A 25,185-nucleotide genomic window follows, 5' to 3' on the forward strand; every position below is an offset into this window, starting at 1 on the left:
TCAACTCATAGAAGAAGATTGAAATAATCCTATGCATTCTGTCAGATCACCACAGACTAAGGCTGGTTGGTCTTCAATAACAACAAAAACAACGGAAAGCTCACATACTTGTCAAAACTAAATAACTCTCTGCTCAATGATAACTTGGTCAGAGAAGTAATAAAAAGTACATTAAAGATGTTATAGAATTTAATGAAAATGAAGACACAGCATACTCAAACTTATGGGACATAGTGAAAGCTGTGTTAAGATGAAAAATTACAGCACTAAGTGTCTTCATAAAGAAATTGGAGAGATTCCATAGTAGCAACTTAGCAGTTCACCTGAAAGCAATAGAACAGAAAGAAGCAAACACATTCAAGAGAAGTAGACAGCAGAAAATAGTCAAACTCAGGCTTGAAACCAACCAATTAGAAACAAAGAGAACTATACAAAGAATCAACAAAACCAGGAGTTGGATTTTTGTGAAAATCAACAAGATAGGTAAACCCTTAGCCAAACCAATTAAAGGGGACAGAGACAGTATCTGAATTAACAAAATCTGAAATGAAAAGCAAGACATAGCAATGGAAACTGAGGAAATTCAAAAAATCATCAGAACGTACTATAAAAGCTTATACTCAACAAAACTGGAAAATGTAGATGAAACAGATAATTTTCTAGAAAGATACCACATACCAAAGTTAAATCAAGATCAGGTAAACTATATAAATACCAACCAAAAAAAAAAATTCAAAATACCAACCAACCAACCAAACAAACAAACAAACAAACTCCTCAGGGCTAGATGGTTTTAGTGCAGAATTCTACCAATCCTTCAAAGAAGAACTAATACCAATACTCTTCAAACCATTCCACAAAATAGAAACAGAAGGAGCACTACCTAATAAATTCTATGAAAACAGTTATTCTGATACCTAAACCACCAGAGACCAAACAAAGAGAACTTCAAGTCAATTTCCCTTATGAATATCAATGCAAAAATACTCAATAAAATTCTCACAAACTGAATCCAAGAACACAACAAAACCATCATTCACCAGGAGTAATTAGGCTTCATCCCTCGGATGCAGGGATGGTTCAGTACACAAAAAGCCATCAATGTAATACAATATATAAACAAACTCAAGGAAAAAAGTCACATGATCATCTCATTAGATGCTATCCTTCAACAAAATACAACATCCTTTCATGTTAAAAATCCTGGAGAGATCAGAAATTCATGACACATACCTAAACATAATAAAACCAATATATAGCAAACCAACATCAAATGAAATGCCAACATCAAATGAAATGGAGAGAAACTAGAAGCAATCCTGTAAGGGGAGCTTCAGTTACTAAAGTCTTGTTCCCCAACTGGTTCTTGACTTGTCAATGAAGGTCAGGGCGAATTGCTGGACAGAAGGTACAAGTGGGAGTTCTCGGTCCCAGGAGGAAAATGAGATGCAGGGAAAGAGAGAAGGCTTTTCACCTATGCTTTGGAATGAGTAGAAAGCAGCAATCAGGAAAGGTCTCAGGGCAGCTAGGTCCTTCAGCCTCGGCTATAGGCAGGAGCCAAGGAGGTTACTGGTGGCTAGCTGATACAAGCCACTAAGTTTAGGGCAGGAGGATAAACAAAGATAATAATTGATGAGGGTATGCCCCTCCAGGCAAGAGATTCTGAGCCCAGCAATTGTGCCTAGCCGCAAAGTTCTAAAATAATAAAGCTGTGTAAATAGCTTCTGTAAGGCAAAAGACACTGTCAATAGAAAAAAAATCAGAAACCTACATATTGGGGAATAACCCTCACTAACAATACATCCAAGAGAGCACTAATATCCAAAATATATAAAGAACTCGTTAATCTCCAAAACACCAAATAACCCAATTAAAAATGGGGTACAGAGCTAAACAGAGAATTTACAACAGAAGAATTTCAAATGGCAGAGAAGCACTTAAAGAAATATTCAAAGTATTTAGTCATTAAGGAAATGCAAATCAAAATGACCTTGAGATTCTACCTACACGGACCAGACAGGGCCTCAAGTGGAAGGACAGGATTACCAACCTACAGCCAAAAGTTCTGACCCAAAATTTTTCCTCTCTAAAAGAACTATAGGGACAAAAACGGAGAAGAGCCTAAAGGAATGATGGTCATATGACTGGCTCAACTTGGAATCTATCTCATGGGGGAGGCACCAAGGCTTGACACTATTACTGATGCTATGTTGTGCTTACAGACAGGAGCCTAGCGTGGCTGTCCTCTGAGAGGCTCTACCAGCAGCTGACTGAAACAGATGCAGATACTTTTCCCCCCAACCATTGGACAGAAGTCAAGGACCCCTGTGACCAGCGTATAATCGTCTAGCCAGCAAGAACGTACGCGGACACCAAGATCCTTCTGTAGCAAACGTTTATTGTGATGAAAGGAGGAAGACCCCGGGCCCCGAAAAGGCACTGTTTATATATCTCTGGAGCGGTGTGTTCATATCTGATTGGCTGCTTGTTCAGGAACGCATTTTACGCCCCGGAATGGGCCGTGACTTGGCGCGCTTTCGCCCCTTACACATGCACAGTTCACCTGTAAACTTGGGAGAGCACCGGATGCCAGCGCCATCTTGTAATGGCGAATGCTGTCACCGCTTACCGCGGCTCTCTGCAGACCCCTATGGTTGAACTGGGGGAAAGACTGAAGAAGCTGAAGGAGAGGGTGACCCACTAGGAAGACCTGCAGTCTCAACTAACCCAGACCCCTGGGAGCTCCCAGAGACTGAGCCACCAACCAGGCAGCACACAGGGGCTGGTCTGAGGCCCCTGACACATATATAGACTGCCTGATCTGGCCTTAGTGGGAGAAGATGCACCTAACCTTTGAGAGACTTGAAGGCTCAGGGAAGGGGGATGCCTGATGGTGGTGGTGGTGGTGGTGGTGGTGGTGGTGGTGGTGGTGGTGGTGGTGGTAGTGAGCATCTTCTCAGAGGCAAAGGAGAGGAGGAATGGGGTGAGTGTGTGAGGAAGGACTGGAGTGGGGCAACAACTAGAATGTAAATAAACAAAATAATTTTAAAAAAAGAATAAATAAAGGATAAAAATCTGTAGAGTTGAAGAAGGGTCTTTTTGGACAAGTAAAGCATCACTGAAGCATCCACTTATAGCCGGTGCTGAGGAATGAGAAGCAATGACATGTTTATTTGGCCTTTCGGTATGCTATCAGGAGGCGCCATGGGTTGATTCCTAACCAGTCTGCATGATGTGAGATATGACACCACCACAGTCTCCATTTCATGCAGAAAGAACTCCGAGATCAGAGTTTGAGTGGTGTGTTAGTACAGAGAGGAGGAAAGCCGGGGAGATGTTCCCTAGCTGAATAAGTGAAGGGGAAGATACAAAGTTTCAAACGTGGGATTCCTCTCCTTTGCCATAACTTTCAATCAACCATCCCTTCTCTCCTGTCTTTTCACTTCTAGTTTTCAAACTGATAACTCTTACTCTTCTTAAACTCAGTTGCTTTATGTTTAAAAACTGAGCTTCAGAATGTAGCTTTCTTTTTCGGTTAAGGTAGCTAACTCCTCTTCCACAGACTTAACTCCCTCACCTGTTAATGTTCCACACCTCCTTTTATTTTACCTCTAATGAGTTTTTATCAGTTTACAGCTTTATCATTTCAGAAATGTGTTGAAAACAGGAGATCAGGTGGTTAGAATTAGAAATTTCCCTGACAGGTGTGGATTTGCACTCTTAGTTCATAGATGGGGGAGCTTCTTGGGAGAGTTAAGCGGTGCAATATCACTGAGAAAAGCATGTCACCAGGAGACAACTTTGAGATGTCAAATCCTTGTCCATTTCCTGCTCTCCTTTTCTCCTTCCTGCTTGTGATTGAAGATATGATTGATTTCTCTGACATCTGTTCCTGGCCCACACCTGCCTCACGCTGCCATGCTTCCCTGCTGTAATGGATTCTTATCTCCCTGGAATCAAAAGCCAAAACAAAACTTTTCTGTAAATTGTTTTGGCCATTCTATTTTATCACAGCAACAGAGTAACTAATTCATGAGATAATCATAATACTGAAAGAATCTACAGAAATAATTTTAAAGTTAACTATGGCTGAATTTTTAAAGCAGTGTCTTAGAATAATTTGAGGTTCATGATACTGAGCCAGAAGCACTGAGTTTCCATATGTCTTCTCAGCCCACATACAATGTCATCCACAATCAACATCTTGCCCCCAAATAGGAAGCTTGTTATGTTTGATGAGCCTGCAATGGTTGAAGTGTCATTATCACTCCAAGTCTCTAGTGTCCATTAGAGTTCACTGTCTGTTAGTGTAGTGCATTGGAAAATATCTACAATGACATATGTCCACTAGTACAGAATTGTATGAAATAGAGTCACTGCTATAAAAATCTGCTATGCGTTGTTTTCATCTCCCCCTTATTCTTAGACCCTGAGAAGCACTGAGGCTTTTCTGGTTTTGGAATGTCACAAAATTGGGGTCTCAAAGTAGGTAGCATTTTTGACTGGCATCTTTCACTTCCTAATTTTATCTGCAGAGACTCTATATCTTCTCATGGCGCAGCATCTGATTTGCTTTGAATTATGAAACAGTATTGGTATTGTGTGTTTCATAATCTATCCATTTTGGTAGGTTTGAAGGGATGTTTGGAGTCAAAGTTCTTGAAGACCCTGGACATGATCTCAGGTGCTTATCTGGCACCTGCACATTAATGTTGGTAAGCTATCTATTCACATATTTTAAATATTTTAATCGGGTTTGTTGGCTTTCTTTTTGCTGAAGGCTAGGTCTTGGCATGTTTTATAGCACAATCTTATTAGATGTATTTTATAATGCAAGAATCTTTTTACAGCCTTGTCTGATTTTGAGTTATTTTCATGATGGTATTTTCCACAATATCTTTGACACGGCCTCATTATGTTGACTAGAACAGGCTTTAGTGGCTCTTCATATACTCCATCCACCAATGATTCTTAATACAGGAACCCTTCCACCATAGTGCATTATAGCCTGGAAGTCCTGGGCTCAAGTCATGTGACCTTCCCAGGTCACTCTCCCTAGTCCCTGACAATCCATGTGCACCACTCCTTCCCAATTTAAATTTAATAGCAATCTTAATATCACCTGTTTTCTTCATGAGCCGTGTTTAAAATATTGAACCTTAAGAGGTCACTCAGACCAAATACATTTTCTTCTAAAATACATTTTCTTCTAAAAATATTTTGTATTTTATATTGTGGAATTACATTAGGCTCATAACCTACTAGGGTCACATAGGTAGGATCTATGTTTTAGTGGGTTTTTAAAAATTATTATTTTATTCATGTGTATGTATAAATCAGTGCAGCAGTATTATTTGAGTATTTAGGGAGAAACTCTTTTTTTGAGGAAAAGAGGCATCTTAAAACATAATTGAGGAATATACAAAAATAATATACAAGCTATATATAACTGAAGGATATACAGAAAATATAGATATGTAAATATATATAGATAAATATCTATATATAAATATAGATATGAAAATATAGATAGGACATTAAAATGTAAAAATTAAAGTAAAAGTAATACTTTTGGAGCGAAATTTTTTTTGCAAACCTACACTAGACTGAAAGAGAACTCCTCAGAGCTCTGTGGCACCAGCAGGATCCAGTTAGTGTTGTGGGGAGAAAGGTTAAGTAGCAGTTGTGGGTCTCTTCAGCCTCAGAATTCCTCCTGGTTCTGTTGAGGAGGGATGCTGTTGGTCCTGTTCTGACAATTCCTCAGACCCCAACATTGTACCTTGTCCTCTCCTGACCCTTCAGATCTGATGTTTGTGAGTAGCAGCACGTTGCTCTCCCCTATGCAGCTAGATATAGCTCACATTTTATCTGCTCTACAATATTTTAAGCTAGGTCTCCTGCCTGCTTCCCTGTGGAGAGCTCCCATTGCTTAATAAGGCCATTTATAGACCTTGTCTCTTATGAAGGAATAGCTTGTTATATATTGTCTTGACTGTTTTCTCCTACCAAGTTTTAACGGTAGAACTTCTAATATGCTATTTTACCTTGAAGCTCTGACATTACTATTTTAGTTAAAATTTAATTATCATATGCTAGAGTTCGATGTTGCCATTCCAGTCATTATCAGGCTGTCCCTCAAGAAGACCACAATGCAGAGAAGGGCACGGAGAAGTCCCACACTGGATACTGTTTCAGAGAACAGTGTCTTTTTTATTGCATGTAAACAATACTCATATAGTGGGAGCCTATGGGCTGTGCTTGCTTAGCATGCTATGTCAGATTGGTCAGTGAGCCCTCATCCCACGGTGGGGGGGGGTCTATGTAGAAGAATCACATAAAAGGAGACCTGGAAAATACAGACAGGCCAGTAGGCCAACTACCACCTAGCTACTGACACTACTTCAGAATTCAGTGTTCTGACTTCCAGGAACACTCAGAAGCATGGTGTGCCATGCCTCTCGTTTAGAAGCACAGTGTGCCACATAGGCTGGGTGCCAGGTCATGCCTTCATTTTCTCCTACAAACATATAAACAATGCCATTTCTTACACATTACTGTATTCACCAAATATTCATTGAATGAATTGCTACAAAATATACCCATACAGAGAGAGGATTTATGGTACCCATACAGCTGGTTAGGGTACAGAAAGGATGACTTGGGGTCTTTATGAAAAACTTTGAAAAAAATATTAATGAAAGCTAGAAAATGTGAAATTCCTTAGTGTCAGAAAGCAGTGGAAAAGCACCATAGGAAAAAGGAAGAATAGAACATACTTGTGTTCTGTATGGACTCTTACAGTCTACTTCTCTGTTATATTATTTCAAAAGGAACAGACTGTGGTTGAATAATAGAGATTCTATGTTATTAAGAATTTATATAGTAAATAGTAAAATCCAGTGCTGAGGAACACTTTCCCGAGAAGCTATATAAAGAGTGTATAATTGATTTGGTAGAGATGAATCTCAAATACTTATACAGCTTTGCTGAAAAGCACAATGTTTCAAAACACTTCTTTAAATTTGCATAGCTTTGACTTTGCTAAACAGCTCCAAGTGGAAGCCCATTACATAATTCTTAGAATATACTGAGATGCGTGGCTAGAGAAAGGAATGCTCCTGATTTACAGACGTGAGGAGGTTGAGTACGCATGAGTGCTCTTGGAGTGATCTCTGGATCTATAGTATCCTTCAGCCCAGACAATCCTAGATCCTCATAGTTTTAATTACTTTTCCTGTTGCTGTGATTTAAAAAACAACTGCAAGAAAATCATAAGACTACTATCTGAAATATAATCTACTCTTACAACCTTGGGATATTTATATGCAAAAGGCTTGAGTTCTACACGATATTTATTCTATCCTTCTTCAAAAATAATTTAACTATATTAGCTATAACTCACCTCGAGCCATTGAGTAATGGACAATTCTAGTCCAATGTTGGCACAGTCCTTTTAAGCATAAAAACAAGACTCCAGCCATTTTCTGGTTTTACACTATGATGTTTTGTACTATGAAGTGTTGATACCTTTAAACACAGAAGACATGTCATATTGCTATTCTATTACCTCATGACACAGCACTAAGCTGCTCAGACAGCTGAAGTAAGAAACACCATCCCACCTTAGGTGGCTAATTTTCCCTAGGAGGAACAAAGAAAAGCAAATTTTCCTCTACTTACTTTCTTAATTCAATTCCCTTGGAGTGATCTCTGTTTCTCTGATACCTTCAACCCAGGGAATCCTAGATCCTCATTGTCTTAATTACTTTTCCTGTTGCTGTGATTACAAAACATCTCCAAAGAATGGAACTTCCAGGAAAAGAGCTTATTAAGCCGACAAGACAATTCCAGGTTACAGCCCATCCCAGCAGGGAAGTCACAGTAGTAATGCCTTAAGAGAATAGGTCACATTTGGTCTACATTCAAGTGAGAAAGGCCATGGGTTAATGTGCTCATCCAGGGCTCAGCTCAGTCTCTCTTTCTCATTCACTCTTGGGCCTGGGTCAGGGAAGGGTGCCACCCACATTCAGAATGACTTTTCTGAGATCATTAGCCTAATTCCAACAATCCCACCTAGGAGTGCTTGGAAATCCATCTCCCAGGTAACTCTAGAGTTTGTCCAGTTGGCAATTAACAATGACCATCAAACTCATAATCCAAAATTCAGCAAAACAATTTATCCCCTGTGTTTTAATATTTATGTCACACACAGACCATCTATCTCCATGTAGTTATTGTCATTAGTAACAGCCTAAAGTCTTTTTTGTGCCTAAATGTATTGCTTTGCTCCTAACAACATACATGACTATGAAAATTGATTGCTTATATCCTTCTCCTTCTCTTTTCTATCTCTTCTATAGTGTAGGGTTCCCTCAGTTGGCACATCCTCTTTTCTTTCTCACTTATGTGTAGGCTTTTGAACTTCTTTTTCTGGAGATTTCAGACTTGTGATTAGGACTTTGATGTCTTTCTCTCCATTTCAATAGCACCCAGTGAAATTTTATTTAAGTCTTCCTGTATCTGCTGCCTAAAGTTCCCTTCCTGTGACTTTTCCAGTTAATTTCCAATATCTCGGTCCAGATCTTGTCCTGCAATGCATCCCAGTATGAGGTCAAAACTTTAGCTTTACATGAATCTCTTGGTCAGTTGCAGTGATTCCTGGTATTGGTCTTAGTGATGACGGTTTAAGCTGGTTCCTTTCTTTGCTATTATGAATAGTACAGCACTGAACAGGGATGTACAATTATCTCTGCAGTGTGCTAACTTGAAGTCCTTTGAATGTATACTTTAGAATAGAATGGCTTAGCCATATGGCACAAGTCTATGTGTCTCTGAGCTGGTAATAATATCAACTTGTCTCTAAATACTAATAACTTGGCAGGTGGCTAGGCTCAACTTCTCCTTTCCATAGCTGACTTTCAAACTGGTTTTCAGATGTAAAATCTGACAGTTGGCCATATTCATTGGTGCTGCTGACCTCTAAAGGTATCTTGTTAAAGGAAACTGCAGTCCGTCTTACAGTCATGTTTTCATGCCTGAACAGAATTCATAGAGCATTAACTATGCCTGGCTAATGCAATCAGCCCAAAGGTTTTCCATCCTTGCTTTCGACTTTCTCCTGAGGCACTAGTTCTCTTAACTAAATAAAATTTCTCTGCTGCTCCAAAGCTCATGCCAAACCCCTTATTTCCAGGGATTTGGACGACTATAAATATATCCCTGGGGTTATTTCCAATTGAATTAATAATTAGGGTCCCACAGGCACATGCCTGCCCCAAGGCTAGTTTCTGTGATGGGAGCAGAACTCTGTACTTTGATGGAAGAAACCTTTCCGTTCTCCAAGCATGCATGTAAAACCTCCTTCCTTCCTCCCTTTCTCCCTCCTTTCCTCTCTTCCTCCTCCTTTCTCCTCCTCTTCATCCCTCTCTTTCCTCTTTGTTTCTTTTTCTTTCTTCTGTTACACTTTTCAACCTTAGCAAAGACAAAATAGCAAAATGACAGTGTATTCTACTTTCTCTCTGTAGTGAATCTAGGAAGCCAGAAATCCAGGTATCCTTGAGGATATCTACCTGCCTGTCTTTCCTGGTAATGACTGTTCACTCACCCCTCTACTAAAGCCAGGCAACAGACTTCTAGGGACTGCTGTCATTTCTCTAGGAACACTGTTTTATCTCCAGGCACGATTCTCTCTCTTTAGGACATTGAGGGAGATTTTGAATTGAATTTCATGAGATTCTTTTAGTACCCATATTCTTTCTTCCCCTCCAATTACATGCATAGCCACTGTATCTTCTTTTCAGTGGGAGCAATTTCAGAAACATTTGGCACAGTCATTCCCTGCCTCAATATCTCCTTCCAGAGTAAGTAGCTTATGCTTCCATTTTCTTGAAATCTGTTCCTTGATTGTGCACCAAGGCTCAAAGAGAATAGGAACAAAAGCCTCTCTTTTCAGGTTCTAATGCTAACTTTCTTGTACTATTTCTATACCATTTGAAGAAAGTCACTTTGTCAAAGCAGGTTTTATTTGTTACATGAAAGTACCTTGTTGATAAGATCTATCCATTAAGATAAAAAACAAAGAAAACATTACAAATAATAATGACACCCACAATAAAAAACTCTGTAATTTATTTTATATATACTGTATGCTAGACACTGTCTAACTACTTTTTATTCTTATAGCCATTTTATGACAGAGGAATTATTTTTAAAATGTCAACATAGAATTGATTTGACAAGGTAGCTTCTACTTAGCTTTTAGGTTGCCCTGACTTCTCAACCCAGACTTGTTCTTTGGATTCTTATATTCAATAACAAGTCAACACATAATCCTCATTCTGTGCAGTGAATGGCACATATATATCTCACAATTCAAGAATCTTAAGCCCTTAAGATGTATTAATTTCAGACAGAGAAGCTTCAGCAAATCAGTGTCAAACAACATCACAGACTATGTGATACACACTGGCAGTGGTTGCACATCAAAGGGAACTTGTTACACAAGCAAAGTCCCTTGGTTCACACTGTGTAACATTACATACCAATTATCTATCAATTAATCTGGGTTTGCATTTGTGTCCAAAGAGCAATGCAGGGTCTCAAGGTGAGACAGAACTTCACTTGCCACCGTGATGTAGTCCCCAGGAGAGAGAAATACCTAGCTGATCTGTCATCAATTTAGAAATGAAGAAGATTGTAAAACCAAAAGAACAAAAGACCAAAAACAACAGCAACAACAACAAACAAACAAATGAACAAACACACACACACACACATACAAAACCCCAAACCAAACCAACAAAAACAAAAGACAAAACGAGACTAATACTCTGAGATTCAGCTCCTCTTATCATTGAAATCATAAGAAGCATTACCTCACTCCTATCTTGGTTCTTTCCCAACAAAACTAATAATCTCTATGTTGAACTTTTTTAAAGTTTTGTTTCACTTTGCTGTTATAAACAGGCAACTGGAACTATTTGTCTTTAACAGGTTGACTCATGAATTCCTCAGTTGCCATGTTTACTTCTAGAAGAGTGTCTAAAGCTTTGCTCATTGTATGAAAACTATCTGGGGCTAGCTTACTCCACATAAAAATCGATACTAAGCCAGGCACAGTAGCTCATACCTGTCGTCTCAGTACTTGGAAAGCAGAGGCAGGAGCCTCTAAAAACAGCAACAACAAAAATGCCAGCCCAGACAAGGATACACAGAGGAATTTTGTCTCAAATGGAATAAACAACCTAAGGTGAGTACCGGAGGCATTTATAGAACTAATGTAATACCATCTGTGCAAGGGTTAAGATTGGTTTCCCAGAGTCACTGCTGAAAAGCTCCTGCTAACTCCTTAGTGAGGCAGTCTTCCTCTCTGCTTTCCTCCACTGCTCTCCTCCTCTCCCCACCCCAACCTTGAACTGTCTTTCTGGCTCCTCTGTTTTTCCCCCTGCTGTGATCCCTAATGAAATACATTTCAGGAAGCCTACTGATTGAATCCATGACAAGTGTATAATTGGCAGGAGCAGCTGAGTCCTCTTGGCACAGGACAAACCTCTCATTCTCTCTGTTGGCTTCTTTTCTCATTCCTAACTACCTTTGACTTCTCTCTGATTTCTCTACATCTCTGATAATCTCTTAGATTTCTTACTTCAAATTTTCCTCGTCTAATTTTTTTTTTTTTAGAATGAACATTTTCCTCATTTCTTAAAGTATTCCTCAGAAACCATCCCGTTTTATTCCTTAGTCTTAGGAGCTTCTACGGGGTCTCCTTGTCTGATTATAAAGGTCTCTTTCCTGAAAACACAGAACAACTGTAGCAGCCACTGACGCTCTTATTAATCAGATTTTCTTTTGCTTCCTTGCTTGCTGACATAAACTAGAATTATTTTCAATGATCTTTTCCTCCTTATTTTGCAAAATAAAAATTACTTTTTCTAAGGATGATAATGAGAATTTGAGCACAAGGAATTTGTGCCTGTGAGTTAAGTACAAACAGATCAGACTTTGCATAACTATCTTTCAGAGTTTGTCTATGGATTGGTGGCTATGTTTATGAGTGCTATGTAAAACACAGGAAGTACATTCAAGAAGAGTCTAAGAGTGTCTGTGGCCATTACTCCCTTCAGGGATTAGGCTAATGTTTTCTGTCTTGAGAGGAGTCTTCTGGGGATGGCTGTTTCATAGACTCAGCCTGTACTGGCCAATGAGACTTAGGCTTTTCTATCAGGGATCTTAGCATCTTTTTCTGCTTCACTTCTTCCAACTTCATCACTAGTTTGTACTTTAAAGCTTATGACCCAAGTTTAACCCCAGTTTCTAGTGTTGGACAGTGGGTGAATTCTCTAACATTTTTCTGTTCAGATCATTTTTTTACTTGTATTACTTTATAACTGTAACATTGTTGCCACTTGTAGCAATAGGGTATTGTCTAAGGTAGAAAAACAGAAAATGCATTTTACATTTTTGTTTTTAATTTTTCTACTTTAAAATTATTTTATTAATGTATATATATGGATTTTTGAACTACATGTGTATCTGTAAATCATGTGTGTTTGGTACCCATGGAAGTCAGAATAATGGTTTCACTCTCCTAGAACTGGGGTTAGAGATAGCTGTGAGTCATCATATAAGTGCTGGATAATGATCCCAGTTCCTCTGGAACAGCCAGTGTTCTGTTCCTTCTGACATTATCTAAACCTGTCCCCTGCCTCATTGTTCAGCTATATACAGTAATCCTGCTTCTCTTCTTCAATGATATGCTTCTGGGGTTCTACCGAGACCACCTGATCCCAGGTACTCTCTGTGTGACTGTGTATGTGTCTTGTCATGTCTTCATTCCCTTGTCATTCCAAGTCAGGGTTCTGGAAGCCATGCATAAGCCTTTTGTTGCTATGTTACATGGTATTGTGATAAGTTTTGTATGTTCCTAGCACTTCTTTCAACTAAATGTATATCTCTTACAAGTCACTGTAAGGATGGAATGATACGACTACCCACCTCAAAGGTAGTGGTGAACATACTTATGACATATAACAGGTTAATCAGAGGAAAATGCCAATTTTCTGTAACCAAAGTTTATGTGGCAGGGGAACTTGAAAGAATGAAGGCACAAAGCCACCAGGAAAGCTGTCTGGTTTTACTCTTAGGTTTGATAAAAATGCCAACAAATAGAAGAGGAAGTCTTCTAGCCCTATCTGCTTAGGTTCTTCTTGGTATTTTTGGGTATTATTTCTTCCTTTAAGGCAGGGTCAGTAACTAGTTTAGGTCTCATGGTTGACCAAGGGGCAAAGAACTCTGAGCAAAAGACATTCTACCTTTTGTATCTCACTGCAAGAGACAAAGTGGAGACTACAGACAAGAGAGGAGGAGGCTCAGAGACAACTGGCCTCTGAGCCTCCTCCCCCCAGTCTCTAGTTCAGACTACTAGGCATTAAGAACCTGAGACCCAACACACTGTAATTCAAATTCAATACCAATTAGTATCCAAGTAATTGCAGCACATTTTGAAAGCATTATGGGGCTCTAACATGAATATGGAGATAGTCTGTCTTGAGTGATTTTAAAGTTTTTCCTTCATTGAATTTAGCTCAATATTTTACTAATGGAAAGTTACTAACAAATGATTGAATCTTATTCATATAATGTACATCTTTATTTTAAATATGACTTAAGTATAGAATGAATACATAGTTACATATGATAAAAGTCATGTTTACTATAATCACTCTTTTTAAAATCCAAATTTAAAATGTGTATGATACAGTCCGGTTAAGTATATTAATTCCCCAAATTTCTAGTAGGTTTTCTCAAAGTACTTAGTATTTAGACCAAAGGTAGATTTCAAAACACTCATATGATGAGCTAATGAGTTTGCTACAGACTTCTGAGGGAGGTTGTATATTGTTTAGATTGCATGAAATGAAAAATGCAAAGGAGTGAGTAGTCAAGACCTCCTGAATACCCTTGAAATGCTTAGCAGTTTTCCTAGTTTCCTTTTCCTTCATAGTACACCATGCAGCCCAGTTAGTAACCTGTCAATCAAGCAATAGAAGAATTCCATTAAGGTTAGAATTATGGAATCATCAGATATGAGGACTGGAATGTAACAGAAAGGTAACAGAGCTGCTTTGTAACTGCAGCACCTTTGCACTTGGGCTTGGTCTAGTTTATCATCAGTGTGCTCAACTCATAGCACCAGTGTGCTCACTGTCTCTGGAGTTAGGGCTTTCTGTTCCCTGTAAGGATCTGCTGCATGGCATGGAGTAATTTCCTTCCCAGTGTCTGAGGAAGGAGCTCATGATCTTCCTCTAAGGGTTTTCTTTCCTTTGTTTGTTTTTCCTGTACATTTAGTCTCTCTGTGTGTCTCTGCCTCTGTGTCAATATCTATCTCTGTTCTCTCTCTCTCTCTCTCTCTCTCTCTCTCTCTCTCTCTCTCTGTGTGTGTGTGTGTGTGTGTACATGCACATATGCTCATGTGCCACAGTCCACATGCCACAACATGGGTGCACAGGTAACAGGAAAGTGGGAATCCGTTCTTCCTTTGACCATGTGAGTTAGGGGATCAAACTCAGGTCCTCAGGCTTAGTGGTAAGTGCCTAATGCCTGTAGCAGCTGAACCAGCTCCCTAACTCCTTGAGTGTTTTTAAGGGAACAAAGTCATTTAATATATGAGACTAAAAAGAAATGGTTATTGTATATAGTTGAAGACATTTTATTCTTGTGCCCTTCTTTTCTACAAGAAAATATATTTGTTAATATGGCACATAAAATAATTAATCAGAAAATTGTCAAGAAGTGCTTGGTTCCAGTCTTCAGGTAGGAAACAATCTGTTTAGTTTACAATTAAATATAAACATATTTTTGAACTATATTGCCCACATATTTATATATTTGGAGCCCTAGACTAAGATTTACAACAAATAAGCTAATTACATTGGTCTCTGTCCATATTTTAAATGTATCTACTAGAGAAGCATGTGTCTAGGCATTTGAAGAAATAAGATTCGTAATAAAGCCAAATTGTAAATTATGACTCAACAAATGAACCCTCTTTCTTTATAAAGCTGTGTTTAATATTCAGCTTGGTTTTGAATCACGTTTGCTGTAGCCTTTAATATTTAAATATATGTAAATGGTAACTGAAGGTTTGAGGGTGCTTGTTCTTTCCAGCAAGTGTTAGCAGTCAAGTTGTACTGATGATATGTGTTACATTAACTAAGTAGTTAGACCAGGCTCTTATGTACATTCTCACAATAATGTTACCAGTGATTCTGGTGTATTAGCATTTTTTTCTAAGTAGTCCAAAAAATAGTATCTAGACTAATAACAAAGCAAACAACAATGAAAACAAACAGACACGAAGGGCAGAAAGCGACTTGCCCATGCCGCTTACCACCCTCACTCATTCAGAGCTGGCACCCTCTGGGATCAGCAGGTTCCTACACGCGCTGAGCAAAAGCAAAGCGCTGTGCAGGGCCAGGGCGTGCCCACCTGCAAACCGCTGGTTGTCTGGAGCCTGCAAACACCTTGCGAGTTCCGGGGAGGCTCTTGGAGATGTCTGTCTCAGACTGTTCAGCTCAATAGCTGCCAGCGTCCAGAAGCTTTTCAATGTGTCAGCAACTTCACTTTATAGAGCTCTAGCCGGTGGAGGACCTAGGAAACCCCTCCAGCCATAAGCTGGCCAGAAGCTACTGCTGCCCTAGAGCACCTTTTGTTCTGACCACTGATTCGAGTGGTGGCGGCCGTGCCAGGCGTGCAGGGGCACCGCGATCCCTGCTTCCAGAGGCCACCTCCCGCCCTGGGCGCCCAGCCCTGAGCCGGCTGCCCCAAGCTTGCACGGCGGAGACACGCCCCTCGCCTCCCCACGGTGCAGGGACTCGCCCGGGCTGCCAGGCTCCGCCCACCCCGTTGGGAGCCTAGCTCTCTCTCCTGCCCCCTGCACTCGAGACCCAGCGAAGCTCCGAGAAGAGCTGCAGGCTTCATGGACTGGGAGCGGGGTGCAGGGTAGCACGCCAGGGTCTGCGACCACGCGCTCTCCAAAAGACTGCCCTGCTGAGCGCGGGCTGGGAATGCGGCCGGAAGAAGAGTCCCACCGTCCCTGGACAAGGTCTGGGGCTGCAAGGTAGGGAGTAGGCAGATGGCCAGGCAAAGTTGATCGGAGCGAGGAGGTGGTTGGCCTGTGCCCTCCGGCCGCTGGGAACCGCCGAGTTACTTGGACTTGACCCCGCCGCGCCCCAGGCGCTCTGAGCAGCCCCCTATCTGCTGCCCTGCGCGGGAGCGCACTTGCAAACTTGGTGGAGGTGTCCTGCGCGTCCTGTTGTGTAACCTCCGCGCCGCCAGCTGGACCGGGAAGTTACCCGCACGCCCTTCAGCTCGGATCGGTCGCAGCCCCGGGCAAATTTCATGGCCCGCGACAAACGCGCGGCCAGAGCCGGCGTGGGCGAACTCCCGCGCGCTCCAACCCGTGGGGAACTCCCGCGCGCGGTCCCTGCCCCTGGCCCGAGACTCAGATGCGCGCTGAGCTGCTCGCTGCTGCTGCCGGCTCGCCGCGGTCTGCCCTTCCTAGTAGCTGCCTGAGTTGGAAAGAAGAGGATGACCGAGGTGCCTTGGTCGGCTGTCCCCAACGGGACAGATGCTGCCTTTCTGGCTGGCCTAGGCTCGCTTTGGGGAAACAGTACAGTCGCCTCAACTGCTGCAGTTACCTCTTCATTCCGATGTGCTCTGACCAAGACCGGCTTCCAGTTTTACTACCTGCCGGCTGTCTACATCTTAGTGTTCATCATAGGCTTCCTTGGCAACAGTGTGGCTATCTGGATGTTCGTTTTCCACATGAAGCCTTGGAGTGGCATCTCCGTGTACATGTTCAATTTGGCTCTGGCTGACTTTTTGTACGTGCTCACCCTACCAGCCCTCATCTTCTACTACTTCAACAAGACTGACTGGATCTTCGGAGATGCTATGTGCAAGCTGCAGAGATTCATCTTCCACGTAAACCTCTATGGTAGCATCTTGTTCCTCACCTGCATCAGCGCGCACAGGTACAGTGGCGTGGTGTACCCTCTCAAGTCTCTGGGCAGGCTCAAGAAGAAGAATGCTATTTATGTCAGCGTGTTGGTGTGGTTCATTGTGGTGGTGGCCATCTCCCCCATTCTCTTCTACTCTGGCACTGGGATTCGGAAAAACAAAACTGTCACCTGCTACGACACCACGTCTGATGATTACCTGCGAAGTTATTTCATCTACAGTATGTGCACGACTGTGGCCATGTTCTGTATCCCCTTGGTGCTGATCTTAGGCTGTTATGGATTAATTGTTAGAGCATTGATTTACAAAGACCTGGACAACTCTCCTCTCCGGAGGAAATCCATTTACCTGGTGATAATTGTCCTGACGGTGTTTGCTGTGTCTTACATCCCTTTCCACGTGATGAAAACGATGAATTTGCGGGCACGACTGGATTTCCAGACCCCAGAAATGTGTGATTTCAACGACAGGGTTTATGCTACTTACCAGGTAACAAGAGGTCTAGCGAGTCTCAACAGCTGTGTGGATCCCATTCTTTATTTCTTGGCTGGAGATACATTCAGAAGGAGACTGTCCCGAGCCACCAGGAAAGCTTCCAGGAGGAGTGAGGCCAATTTACAATCTAAAAGTGAAGAAATGACTCTCAATATTTTATCTGAGTTCAAGCAGAATGGAGACACAAGTTTGTGAAGGCACGAGATCCAAATTCCTCAGTTCTGTAACATGGTAGGATGATCATAGAACCAAATGCTTTTCTTCCTAAATCCCTAGTAATGTTAGAGAATATTCCAAACAAGGAAGTCGTGAGTCTAAAAAAAAACCCATCAATTCGATGCACATGTCCACATTTATCTTTCTTTCCTGTAAGCTCCTTTCTTACTGACTAGAAGTATGTGTAATAAAACAGTAATACTAGATAAACATTTCCCCTTCCTCCTTTTCAATTCACAGGCATTTTGTTTGTTTAAAGTGTGTGTGTGTGCATGTGTAGCAGAGCAATTTTGATATTAAAAATGTCTCCAAGAAAACTGGCCACCTGGAACTTGAATCTGTGATTTGTTTAGCCTGTGTTGCTGTGAATAACTCTTGGCATAAACAAACTAAAATCTATACTTTGAAAAACAGTTTGGCATAGTATAATGAGATACTGGTCAGTCCATTGAGTAATGAGCAGATGCCTGAGGTACATGTCTTTCAGTTCCTCAGAAGCATGCACAGTGGCTGATATCCTTGGGGAATTGAATAGAAAAATAAAATCAATGGACTTTTATGGGAGGAAAAGGAACATTTCCAGTTATTTCTGGAAAACTGATTAGTAAACATCACTTCTTAAATGTTTGGTGGTGGGAGGCTACGGATATTATATTATTGGCAAGATCCACTCAAAATAATTGAAGTGCATGTGTTTTTCTTATAAATACTGCGGACCGTTAGGCTTCCTGGGAGAAAAAGTTCTCACTTGCACCTCTGCTGTGCAGTGCCTTAGGACTTTGTGTTCCAAGACAAGTGCTCACTCACATCTGTGAAAACAATTTTGATAGATCCCAGTTAAATTTCAGACTAAAGGGTGAAGGCAGCAGTGGAAGCCTTAGCAGATTGTGGGGTAGTGGGTGGGACTGTCAATGTTTCATAGGGCCATGGGTGACAGCTGCTCTCTGCAGCTGGAGATGTGGAGATGAGTTTTAAAAAGAAGGATGTAAAACTACAAGAATAATGAGAAGGTTATGTCTGTTTGGAGTTCTTGAAAGGGGATGCAAAGAAATCACTTAGGTGTGCCAAGATGGTGGAAAACTGTCATCTGATAACAAGTTGTAACCTTTTGATGACTTTTTAAATGAAAATCATTTGCAAGGAGAAAATAAAGGAAATTAAAATTTAAGTGCTTGAGGCATAATAAATCTGGAGAGAAGTCCATTACAAGAGTTGTTCATCAGGCCATTCATAGTAAAGAGACAGCAGTGTTTTCTACTCTAGACAGTAATGAAATATTTATAAAGTTTATTGAAATTTAAAAACAATTTCCAATGAATAATGATTGCTACATTTATAGCCCTTGAAATGTTCAAATTTAATTTAATTTAATTAAAATAATGAGAAATTAAATAGTCCAAATAAACAAATTTGATGTCCAAGGAATTTTAGCTGTTAAAGTTAGTTTTCACACAGCCCCCTCCTTAGTATGTAAGTGATGGTAGACACTGCTTTGAAAGTATTCTCTGAGAAAACAATCTTTGTGCCCAGTAGGATAAATAACATAAGATTCAGGATTTAATGTCATTTCTTAAACACTCAAGTGACTGGGGATCTGGGATATCTTTGGAGTGCTTCCATTTGCCCAATGTCTTATTACTCAGGTCCATCCATGAGGAAAAACTGCATTTAGCATTCCTATGTAGTGGTTCTTCTACACATTCAGTTGTAACATACAGAGATTAAGAAGCCAACTTAAAAAACATTTACTGTGTCTCCAACTTTGGAGGTTTTCAGAGTTCTCAAGTGGCAAGAAAATCAACATTTTCTGTTTCAGAATCCTACAGACAAACTCTAAAATACATCATTATTGTTGACACTTCAAATATGTTCAGTGGCTCAAAAGTAATTTTGTTAAACTGACCTAAATGGAAATTTCAGAAACCCACAGCTCAGCGCTCCATATGTCTGTATCATTTCCTCATTATTTAATACAGTTTTCTGAGTTTGAGGCTTAGGATATCAGCCTGATTTTGGATATGTGGTAAATGCACTGTTTTGACTTCCAGCAAATGTTCTTTGGGTTTGTATTTGGTTAGAGGACCAAAGTATCCTTCTGTTCCTTGTCATGTTCCTCATTCTGGGGATTGGCCACCAGGGCCTTGTGGATACTAGGCAAGAGTTCAACCACTGAGCTATTGCTGCAGCCCCTAAAGTGTTCTTCCTTAGCTACATCATTAGATAAACAATGATATGTCAACATAGTAACAAGACTGACTGTGCCAACTTCTTCCAGGTCAGAAGATATCCCTGAAATGACCTATGCATACACAGGGTCAAGAAAAAGCAACATTCTATTGGCCAAAACACCAGTTTGTGCCACCTGAGTAGGTGTGTTCATATAAAGACAGTTATGCTGACATTTTGTTGAAAGACACCTAAAATTGTAAGATTTAGCAAATGACTAAACTTCACACTACAGAGATGTCTTCATTCCAAGCTCAAGAGTTGGTTTTTCTTGTTGCTCTGTTTGACTCTTTGAAGGTTGCTTTGAACCTGTATTGAACTAAAATGATAAATTAAGAAGAAACTTAGGGCACAGGACAGAATTCAAAATTAAGACACTGGGAAGACACTTGGAAACCTATTCTTCATGACCAGGAAAGGTGGCAGGACACCATTTGTTGATGCCCTAGGTGCTGTGGTAAATCTTGAAAAGCAGTGAGAACTGTTCAGAATCTGTTCCATCCTTCCTAGGCAGTCTAGTCCTTGGATAAAGTTCTCATTTTCCACCAACTGTGGTATGGACAGGTTGAAACCTGTAAATCTCTGCTCACACAGCCAGGACACTAACCCATCTTGATAGGACATATATCAGTAATTAGTAGCAGCTAGAATTCAACTATTGACAGGACTTAGAAGGTGTGATACTGGTGAATATGTATTGAGGCTTTTCTTCTATTGGCCAAATGTAATTATTGTAATAGTATTTATTGAAGAGGTTTATGGGCCTTCAGTTGTACAGATTGTTAAACTTCCTTGAAGATGCAACATACTGGTGTAAATTGTATTTATTGCAGTGTATAATGTTCAAACGTCACACATATATTTTACAGTAATATATAATGCTAGATAAAATGAGAATTATATTTATGATGTTTTTCAGATATTAGTATCTTTGAACCTTCTAGATCAGTTTGTATTTGTATCTGAAAAGACGAAAATGTGTTTTATAACAAGTGTTTAAACTCCCCTAGATTTGAATTTGCATGCTTTCCTTTTGTGTCGTGTTCTTGCTATACAGACATGGTTTGGTGTTAGATTATTGTAAGATTTATAACAAGTATAGGATATTTTAGACAGGTTATGTATTATGTACATTATATATATTTATATTATAGAAAGTTTGTGTTGTCTTTTCAGAAAGTTTAGAATATTGCCCTAACTATGGTTGCAGCTTCCACTGCCACAGGCTAAAGGCTTGTCTCCTATTCAAAATAGTGATAATGTAGAGGTCTAGTAGCAGGTTGGACCGTATGGAAATAATGTGAGAATTTAAAGAGAAACTTTAGTGATACAGGGAGAGAAAAGTACAGCTGATAGTTTCCTGCTAGATCTTGAAGCTTTACAATGTATTGTTTTTTTCTTAAGGCAATATAGTACAATCTTCTTTGAGGTAGGTTTTTCTTTTAAGTAACACTACCAACAAATTGAGCATTGCTATTGATTTTAATCCGATTTCTTCAGGCAGTTGGTAACTTGAATGCCAACATTTTAAGTAATAACTATGTCATTTGGCTGCTAAATTCTGTCGTGTTATTTTTTAAAATGAAGGTGAATTTATGTTACACATCAAAATTTGTACATTTAAGTTATGTTGTTTTTGTGCTTTTGCAAAAAAAAAAGTTTATTTTTATAATATCTGATTCCCATGTAGATGATTGAAGCAGATTTCTTTGTGGTTAACAGTGCTATTGAGTGGTATGGAACAGTGTTACTTGGCATTTTGAGCCTTCTCAGGTTTATCTCATCAGTGGTAGCTTATCAAACTAGATTGATTGTGTATAATTGTCTTTTTATTAAAAAAGGTTAATGCCTCTTAAAAGCACAGTATTGTTTGACTGTAGGGAGCTGCAGAATTGCCCATGTTTCTGTGACTTTGCTCGTGTGTGTGTGTGTGTGTGTGTGTGTATGTGTGTGTCCCAGGCATGGCAGTCAACCTTGTATCTGCTATTTATAATAACAGCAGAGCTTCATAATTGTGGTCATTAGAATTGTGCTTATCATAGAAAATTAAAACTGAGAAAGACTCAATAAAACTATGAAACATGGTGATGGTGTCTGTATTATTAGACTGTTCTTGCTCAAACGTTTCCTCACATTTTATCATACGCTGCAAGACACTTTGTTTTAATTTGAGTAATTTCTTAAAATGACAATTGGGATATAGCATTTTATGAGAAAGGGAGAATCCTGACGTAAGATAATCTCTAACACTGTTCTTATTTGATGGTTAGTCACAAATGAGGACATATGCTCTTCTCTCTTTTGTTTTGTTCTTGTTTTGAAACAGGGTTTCTCTGTGTAACAGCCTTGGTGGTCTTAGAACTCACTTTATAGACCAGGCTGGGTTTGAACTTACAGAGCTTTGTGTGCCCCTACCTTTCTATGGAAGTAATTATGCTAACAATCTTTTGTAGTTTCTGATTTTTAGTTTATATTGCCTTTGATTCCGAAGCGTGAGATATTCTCCTTCCCCTTCCCTCTCTCTCTCTCTTTCTCTTTCGTAGAATAAAATTTGTTTAAAGGATCACTTGTAATAAAGGTTATCTTAAAAAAGAAGGCAAACCTGCAATGTTCCTGTACTGGGATTTCTGGCATTGACAGAAGTGCCTTGTAACAAATTCTTGTGGAGAGCATATCAGGATCTCTGCTGGCCCTTAAGATACCAGTAAGTCCTTAGGAACACCTCCAGTAGACACACTAATCAAACTGCACTGTTTCTGATATCAACTTTGGTAAAGCGGTGTGTGTGTGTGTGTGTGTGTGTGTGTGTGTGTGCATTAGAATATATTGGAAAGTATGTTTTCTAGAGTGTGTGCTAGATTTTAGGTTGGAATGTATGTTAGTGTGTGTGTATGTGTGCTAGAATGTATTTCAGAGTGTGTGTGGTGTATTAGAGTATGTGTGTTGGAGTGTGTGTACTTCATACTTGGGAATAATACATATAACTATCTTGATATTTTAAGATTTTCTCCTAAAGTTTTAACAACCTTGACTTTGTAATTCACCTTAAGTTTAGAGTTACAGGACATTTTTTTCTGGAAGTAAAAGTGAATTTTATTTCTCTTCCATTTGTTAATGGATTAGCAATTTAAAAGCTCTTTGAGGGAATCATAGAATTCCGACCCCAAATATGATCAGAGCTTCCATTTCCAACTGTAAAAACTGTCCATATATACAGAGTCCATCTGTTACAGTCTGAGAGCTGACAGTACAAGCATCGTAGGCACAGCAGATGTCACTTGAAATCTATGTTAATGTTTTTCCTGTGCTTGCTTGTTAACCCCACAGAGTTGCAGCACTCTGGGCTGGTCCTAGGGTCTGCCCTGAGCAGTCAGTATGGCTGCTGGGATTGATAGACAGTGGTTGTGTCTGGCCCCTGAGGCGAGCAACTGATTGTACCACTGTAACCCAACAATAGAGCGGGGAACAGGGCAGGGGTATGGAGGTAAGTGGGCTGCTTTTCATACAGAATTAGAAAAAAAAATCCTCACTACTTTTTTTTTTTGATTGCTTGTTAGATAGAAATCACCAGTGTGAAGATGGCAAATCCCCCGTGAAGTCTTGGAGATGATCCAGTAAATTTTGTCAGGTGATACTAAAACTTCCATTCAAAACCCGAGAGAAGAAGGAACACACATTAGTATAATGGCTTATGAGAGAAGACTTCAACAAAGAAAATAGAATAGGGTTGATCAGTATCAATAAATGATGTGTGTGTGTGTGTGTGTGTGTGTATGTGTGTGTGTTTACATTTACTTGTGTTATAGGTTGTGTTAGAGATTTTACTTTTTTGATAGACATGTTCAAAAATTGTAAATTGTTCATTGCTTCATTTAGTAAAAGATGACATGAATCTAAAGAAACAGGATAAGACGTGGTTTCTCAAAACTTTTTAGGTAAATGCAAATGCATTTACTTAGTAATAAATAACAAATGCAAAACAAAAAATAAATTCATTTAACTTTGTTACATGCAATTTGTTTTTTAAAAACTGTTTTTATTTTCTTCCATTCCAAAAATGTGTAAAGTCATTTCTCTCGATTTGAACAAACGTTGACAACATAACTTCATCATTTCTTTAGGTTTGGACAGTGACCTTCCACTTCAGTATAAGAGGAGGAGTTTGCTATCAAAAAAACCTCAGTTCTGAACTCAAGGCTGCTACTTACAATTTGTGTTCCCTGGTCAGGATATTTAAACCTTTCAGCTGTATATTCCATAACTACAAGAAGGGCATCATAATAAATGTAAATAATGCCAGAGGAATAATACAAAATGTATACAGTATTCACCATAGTGCACACCTGAACAGCAGGGAAACATTCTAGGGTCGGTTTCTGCTCTTTCGTTTAGAATCAGTGAAATCACTGGTGCTCTTCCTTGGCAATCTGCAAGCAAGTGCTGCTTTTTCTGCCTTTGTTTCAGATTTCTGATGCCTCTGATCATACTTGGAGGCTTTGTGGGTCTCTCCTTGTGAGACCTTGTGAACACATAATACTGTTCTTTTACTCAGTTCATTAACGTTCAAATTCATAGTCAGAAAGAGGCTAACATATTTATGCTTTGTACTGGGTTCAGTATTTACTCTGTGAGACAAAGATACAGAAGACAAAGAATACCCAGCTAAAAAGCATATCAATAGAAAGTGCCTACTGGCCTCCCTCACCAGGCCTTACCTCTTAAGTTCATGGTTTATTTTCAATCACCACAGTCCAGAGTCTGGTCTTTATTTGTGCAGATACAGAAACTTGATCTCAACAGTTCATCTAGAGTTCACCAACACTGAGGGACTGACTCACACCGAGCAAACTGACAAGAGAATCATTTACCAGCTAGATTGCTGATTCTTACGTACAATGGTCATATCCCAGTCACAATAACAGGCATCTGCCTTTTTGTTCTGGGGGATCTAATTATATATCAGAAAGATGCCTGCAGAGCTTGAAATAGGAACAAAGATTGAGACATTCTTGAAAAGCCCGTCTAAAAAGGAAAGGCCAGCTGAAAGAATGACATGTCCCCAGAGATACTGGCCTTGCTAAGCAGTATCTATCTTTTACTTGAGAATCTTGAGCTGCTTTGCTGTCTTTCTGGAACAACTTAACAGTGTGTGGAATGAAACAATCACATTCATTTATTTATTTTAAAATTAGTCATCACCATCATTATTCTTTGAATGCAAAAAAAAAA

The 25,185-nt window shown here is 39.7% G+C and overlaps 1 protein-coding gene across 1 annotated transcript; it reads left to right on the forward strand.

Annotated features, from left to right (window-relative positions):
* Positions 1–16,558: 16,558 nt before the first annotated feature.
* On the forward strand, positions 16,559–23,710 carry P2ry1 (purinergic receptor P2Y1). Its single transcript, XM_028763582.1, has 2 exons — positions 16,559–17,745; positions 23,514–23,710. The coding sequence occupies exon 1, from the start codon at positions 16,588–16,590 to the stop codon at positions 17,707–17,709; it is 1,122 nt and encodes a 373-aa protein (XP_028619415.1). The 5' UTR covers positions 16,559–16,587; the 3' UTR covers positions 17,710–17,745; positions 23,514–23,710.
* Positions 23,711–25,185: the final 1,475 nt, after the last annotated feature.

The sequence above is a fragment of the Grammomys surdaster genome, unplaced genomic scaffold (genome assembly GCF_004785775.1).
Source record: "Grammomys surdaster isolate TR1022 unplaced genomic scaffold, NIH_TR_1.0 139, whole genome shotgun sequence".
Taxonomy (NCBI): Eukaryota; Metazoa; Chordata; class Mammalia; order Rodentia; family Muridae; genus Grammomys; species Grammomys surdaster.